Raw genomic sequence first — 7,037 nt, 5'->3', positions numbered from 1 at the left:
TAACTGTATTATCTTTGTATTAATAATAAAGAAAAAAACTTTGATCCAATCCTAATATCCTTACATTATCCTCAAGTACGACTTTCTGTATCATTAAAAAAGACTGGTTCAATCTTTAATATCCTTACACTATCCTCAATTATCAAACGGGAAAATGTGTATACTTTTTTTTATTAATGTATAACAAGATTTAATATAGCATAACTCCAAATAGATATTGAAATAAAAACCCCAAAAGAAATAAAAAATGAAATTAAGATCAACACTCTTGATCAGTAATTAATATAGCAATAGAAATACATAATTTACAATAATGTTTGACAATCACTAGATACCAAAGGAGTTCAAGCATAGAAAGATTTTAGGCCAATTCCCTGTTGACTATCATCCAACCATGTATTCACACAACGATTTTCCAACCGATGAAAAATTAGGAGCCTGTTGTCGTCCAAGGTACTATTATAATAGCTGACGAAATAAATTTACCACTTCCAATATGGGAAGCAAAACCCATCCTCATCTCACTAATTCTGGGCCATCCATGGTGCTGACAAGGTTATTTGAAGTCGATGTCTGTCTCTGTCTAGGTCTTCCCCGTCCTGAAAACCACCGAAACCAGCAGGGTCAAAGAAACATTTTTTTACCAGTAAAAGTATCATGGAGGCCCCTGTACTAGGAGTCAGATTGTATTTTATCCTATTAATTAAAAGAATAGACAAATTAGTCCTTATATGCTAAATCAAAGAGCAAACTAGTCCTTTCGGTTCAAAATTTCATCAATTTCTACCGTTAAAAACTGATGTGGTTGACAGAATAATTTGACAATTACACTAGTGTGCTACATGTACCTCATTCTGACGTATAGAGATTAATTTTTAATAGTAGAAGGACCAATTTACTCTTTGATCTAACGTATAGGAACTAATTTGCCCTTTTCTTAGTAGAGAGGACAAAATGCAATCTAACTTCTAGTATAAGGGCCTCTATGGTACTTTTAACATTTTTATCTTACAATGCATACATGTTGAAGTTTGAGTCTCTCATTGGGGTGTAATTGAGCAGAAGTGAGCCCATATACTGCCAAGCTCGAGCTCGACTCGAAATTCGGAGCTCAATACTCGAATTGAGCTTAGTCAAACATCTATTTTCAGCTCGAGCTCAGCTCAAGATATAATCGAGCTACTCGAGCTCAAGTTCGACTCAATAATTAAACTTTGGGTTAATAATATACATTAAGGACAATAACGTAATTTAATAATATAAAAATATAAAAATTTCGAAAATGCTTGCGAGCCGTTCGAGTCAAGTATTACTAAGCTCGAATTTGGCAAGTTCGGTAGCTCGAGCTAGAGCTCGGCTCGATAATTACTGAATTGAGCTCGAATTTTTTTCGAGTCGAACTCAAGTAGCTTGTGAATACCAGTGTCTCAGTTACACCCCTAGACTCTCTCATCAAATCTGGAAGTATTAAACTTGACAATGAAACAAAAAAATTTAATCAAAATTCCTCATATTCAACGTTTGCTACATTGTCCTAGGTGAAAATGGTACAACCCTTCATCCTCCTAAAATACAAAATTCTACTCTGCAAGTGGTTAATGGAGTGGGAAGAGATTGAGAATCTAACCAGAATCCTTCTTTTTCTTCAATGAAGTCTGCTTAGATTTCTTATGACCTTTCTCTATCTTGGTACAAATATCTTCGTATTTTTCAAGAACCCTTTCTTTCTCTTCAAGTAAACCTAACATCTCATATGCATCTGCTACCCTTTGAACTATTGATTTGTCTGTAGGCTTGCGACCAAAAGCTTCCAAGCCTTTGAAAAGCTTTATGATAACAATTAAAAATAGACCAACACAAAATATTGGAAAAACTAGTTAGTTATGAGAAAATAAGAATAAGCTGAACTTTTAATTAAGTAAAGCTCGAGAGAAAAAAAAAACGAAAACCTATCAAAGATCTGAAAACCACCTGTACAATATTAAGTACTAACTTTTTAATATGCATATAGTTGATAGCTAGGGAACAAAAACATACCTTCACAAGATTCTCCAGCATGTTGTTTCGATAGTATACTGATATCATGAGGCCGCATAACTGCCAAGGCACTGAATGTAGATCAGCACCTACTTTCTTCACCCAGAATTGATGAGCTTCATCTGCTCTATTATCCATATCTAAAGCTCGTAATAATTGTCCATATGTTCCCATTGTGTTTCCCTGCCCCTTGCTTAGCATCCATTTAATAACCTAAGAGGGAACAATAGTTGTTGAACTTGAATTCATATCCAAAGAGTTCACTTGACATGACTCATTATATTTGATGCAGGAGGTATTCTAATATGCAATTTGCAAAATTTAATTTACCTTGTCTTTTACAAGTATAAGAATTATTTATGTATTTATTCTTTCAAAAAAGCAGAAAGTAGAGAAAAAGAGGTACTTGTAATGTGGGGAAGGCAGCAAGTCAAGCTTGGTATAGAGGTTGTTACCCTCTTTAAGAGGTTTGGGGTCCAAGATTGAATCCTCCCTCCCCCTTGTATCTCCCATATGTACCATAAAAGTAAAAAGTGAGGAAGGCAAATACTGAATGAAGAGCCCTAATCAAACTATTCTGATAAAAGTGAAACTGTAAAGTTAAACATGTGGTACAGTTGGTAGAAACATCTATTCCTGTTAAAATGAAAAACAATTCTCAATAATAAACATCTATTATCGTTGATATGTGCAGTTCTTGCCCTAACCTACATCAAGAAACAAAAGAGCCAAATGCCAAGAAAAATGTGCTCTTCTTACTACTAATTCACTTATTGATTCCAGAGCCCCAAGTAACCTGGATGGTATCTTCTTTCTTAACTTGAAATATAATTGTTAAGCATCTAAGCAAAAACCAATTGGAAATAGGCAAAAAGACCCCAACTTAATAGATGAACAACCTCAAAGGGGTGGTAAACCTCACATGGGGTTGGACAAGAAGAACAGAACATGCCTAAGCTCCAATACCAATGCTAAGCATCCACCTAAAACCATTTCACAATAGATAGACTCGACTTGAGGTCGACCAGTTGAAGTGGGATACACCTCTTAACAAACAAAATAGAATCACAACTAACCAGTTCAAGTGACTTTGTAGCGTCCGATACAAAGAAAAATAAATCATCCAGTGAGAGAGAGGGAAAGCTGATTAAAATTAAAAAAAACCAAATTGGAAAGAGTAATTGCTGATACCTGAACAATTCTATGCCACTGATGCTCCTTCTCAAGAGCAAGGATTACATTTTTAAGAGGTCCAATAGGAAAATTCTGCTCCCAAGCAACCCATGCATCAAGAGCACTGTAGATAGCTTCTTTACTGTCTTTAAGATCAAGAAGCTGCATAGATGGAGTTATTTTAGTAATTTAACAACCCAGTTTAGCATGAAAAATTAAAGCCAATAAGGAAAAAAAAAAAGAAGATGACATGCTGTTATACTTACTGTGGTGACAAGAAACTTAATTTTGTCCTTTCTTGAGACATTCTGCCCAATTTGGAGCTTCTGTTGACCTCCAACATTTGGCTTGGGATAAAGATTCGCGACTTGGTTATTACATTGATCCTTAAATAATTCCCATATCGGTTAAGGCAGTCAAATAAAATGAACTCAACAACTCAAAAAGTTGAAGAACTTATCCAAAATAAAGCAGCATGTAAAAAACAGATTAACAAATTAATAAGATAAGATATCTGTGTAAACCTCTATTATATTTGATAAATCATGCTTGTCCAAAAGATAAATAAACCCTTTTTGTACAAGAAAGAAATATGAAAAACTTCAAAATAATTGCTTAACCCTTCTTCCAATCATAGAACACCGTACTCAAACATGTTTCAAACTTTAAGGATCTGTCATGTTCCCTTCATTCTATTTTTTGCAAGTCAAAAAAGTTCCTATGCTATTTATTCCTATAAAAGTTGATATACATGAGAAATGAAGGAAAATAAATAGAGATAAGAGGATGGCTTGAAAGATTAAATGGAAATTACAGAAAGATGATATTTGATGACAAATTGAAAATTAAAATTTGTGATAGATACCTATGTTGCTTTGTTTCTTCATAATCCCTAAAGAGTCTGTATTTGACATAAACCTAGACACTGTACGTAAGTATGACCTTGCAAATTTATAACAGGAACGAAAAAAAAACTTGCAAAACATTTCTGAGTATACCCATTCCAGACACATAATCGTATTCAACACTTACCAGGTGTTTGAGTGACATAGCTAGTTAATCATTTTAAGTACCACATAATATAATATTCCAAATTAAAACTTTAGGAATATTTAGTAGTTTAAATAAATTTATTTCATTCAACCAACAATATTTTACTTTTAGACCACATTATCCTAGTGTCTTACTAATGGACCTTCTGTGCCATCTTCTATTATGTAAAATCTCATTAGTTGTAAAATCACTACAAAATAATATATTACAACTTCAAAAACCTAATAAAAGCAGATTCATGCTTCTTCTCTTTTTAAGCAAATGCAGAATCAAGCTTTAGTTATTCAATATTTATCTTTTTTCAATTTATCAAATAAAATTAACTAAAAGTTGGTTTTTATTTATTTATAAAATTTGATTAAGAATGAATGAACCTCCAATTGAAACTCATCCTTACTAGGAGTGTAGGGAAGCCAAGTCTTGCTCATACATGTATGTAATTGAGCTGTTGACTTAATAACAAATCTCTCTGTCACAAAGTGTATGAGCTTGATTTTATCTTTAATGATATGAGGCTAATTGAATAACTTTTAGAATCAATATCAAATTTGAAGAATAAAACTCTATCAAACTTAGCCCTATTTTAAGTTTTTGCGAGTGAAGTTCAAACATTTAACTCTGTTGATCAACTTGGTTAGAGTATACCACTAACAGTAAAATGACAAAGGCTTCAACTTTTTGAAAAATTACAGCAACTCAATGGCAACATATCAAAGAACTTACCTTCACAACGTGGTCACAGTGTGCTTCTCTTCCTTGTCCTTTTGGGATAACCTATATAAACATAGTTAAAGAAATGAGCAAATCAGACGGCCTAGTTATTAACTGTCAAGTATCTCCCCCTTTTATTTTTCTAATATATGCATAAATACATACACATATTTATAAATTTTATACATTGATTACATGAAACCAGAAAAGGGTAACTCAAACAGAGACCGGTTCTTTACTTGGACTAAGAGAAAAACAGAGAAGTTCAGAAGCTGAGAATCTGAATAAGGAGTAGACATTAACCAGCCATCAAAGAATAGCAGGGTCTTCAAAGTTAGAAATATTAGCAGAGAAGGAAACCAAAGTTCTAACTAAAAAAAAAGTTGAATTACATTGAAAACTCATTTCGTAATTTAATCAAACAGGTGATGGGGGTGACAGATTTTGGCACTAGTTATGAAAGAAAACTTGAAAATAAAAATATCACCTCATATGTAGCAAAGGAGCAACCTCTCATCAACGTTGATGTTGCAGGAAGAAAAATCCTTTGCGTGGAGTGTCCAGAAATCTATAAATAATAATGAAACAAGTATGTAGCTTTTAATTATATAAAAATGAACATAAAAGTGCATGATTTACATGGAAAAGGAGAAAAGAAAGAGTACTTTTTGCAATGCAAATCGCAGCATCAGAACGGGTTGGATTCGATATGGCAATGGAAGAGCTAAAAGCGTGGTGGTGGCGCTGGTCTTTCAAGACGAGAGCAAGAAACAGGTGGAACTCGTAAATATGTTTATAAGTACCTACTGGTTACTGGCTAATTTCTTGTCATTCAAAATAATAATAATGGTATAACCGAAGACAAAAGAGGGAGTGAACCTGCTCGGACTGAATTAGGTCGAGACGGGTTTACCGTTTACCAAGGGTGGGATGTATTTGGGTCGTCATTACAATTTGTATTTCGGTTTGAGTTGCCTTTGGGCTGGAATTACTTTTTATTTATTTGTATTTGGTAAAAGTATTACTCGATCGAGTTTAAAAATGATATTAATTTATTCTAATTTTTTATATTTTCTTAAACTCAGTTTAAAATACAAATTTAAAATTTACTTAGATTTATCTATAATTGTAAATTGCTAACCCAAATTCATTTAGTTCATCCATAATTTTCTTAAAATAAAAATTATATTTATATTATTTTTTATTTTTTATTTATTACAATTTTATATATAGTCATCTTAATATTTTTTTAATGTTTATATTATAGTAGTATTATAGATTTAATTTTTATGTGCTATAATTTACATAATATATAAAAATAACATAATATAAAACATTACAAACTTAACAAAAGCGGGTGGAACCGAGCCGAGCTTGGGCCTTGAATGTTCAAACTCAAGCTCGACCCATATTTTAAATGGGCCTAATTTTTTTGCTCAAGCCCATTTTTCGAACTCAATATTTTTGCTCAAATCCTCTCAAAATTCTGGTGGGCTTTCGAGCTTGGGTGGATAACTTAACCATGAACAAACTTAGCATTTGAAAATTGGATAGTTAAATCAATCTCCCGATCCTTTCACAAATAATTTTGCCCAAATCCAATATCCTCTTCAGAATAATAAATTTCCTCCATTCACAGGTCAGTATCCATAGACAATTTTAGAGGGGGAAAGGATCAATCCTTTTTGATTTCTAATAGCTAGTTTTTCTTAAGGGCCATTTTCAAAATGATCGATCCTTTATGTTGAAATGCTACAATTACTTGTGTATTTAATGTTTCAACGACTATAATCACTCTCTAGCTACTTCAAATGACTAGAATTCAATGAGAGGATATAAATGAAGGTCCCTAAATATTCAAATGAGACCAAGATATAAGTTCAAAAGATTAAAAAGCAAATATTTAAAGATTTCATCCTTTATTCTTTCTATATTTAAATTTAATTTATAGACACTTGTTAGAGTTAAAGTTCTTATTCTTTGTTCAAGTGTTTATTTGTATATATTTTCCTTCAAAAGATAAAGATATTTGCAAATGTTCTGCCTTATTCGAAATTTGTAAA

General features: G+C 32.4%; 1 protein-coding gene across 1 annotated transcript; it reads right to left on the bottom strand.

Annotated features, from left to right (window-relative positions):
• Positions 1-241: 241 nt before the first annotated feature.
• LOC105798067 (pentatricopeptide repeat-containing protein At4g18975, chloroplastic) lies at positions 242-5,937 on the bottom strand. Its single transcript, XM_012627966.2, has 8 exons — positions 5,640-5,937; positions 5,462-5,542; positions 4,987-5,037; positions 3,477-3,596; positions 3,229-3,372; positions 2,038-2,250; positions 1,628-1,826; positions 242-599 (listed from the first exon to the last, which is right to left on the bottom strand). The coding sequence occupies exons 1-8, from the start codon at positions 5,661-5,663 to the stop codon at positions 517-519; spliced, it is 915 nt and encodes a 304-aa protein (XP_012483420.1). The 5' UTR covers positions 5,664-5,937; the 3' UTR covers positions 242-516.
• Between the last annotated feature and the right edge of the window lie 1,100 nt (positions 5,938-7,037).

This window comes from Gossypium raimondii, chromosome 9 (assembly GCF_025698545.1).
Source record: "Gossypium raimondii isolate GPD5lz chromosome 9, ASM2569854v1, whole genome shotgun sequence".
NCBI classification, from domain to species: Eukaryota; Viridiplantae; Streptophyta; class Magnoliopsida; order Malvales; family Malvaceae; genus Gossypium; species Gossypium raimondii.
This window is presented reverse-complemented; position numbering and strand designations above follow the sequence as displayed.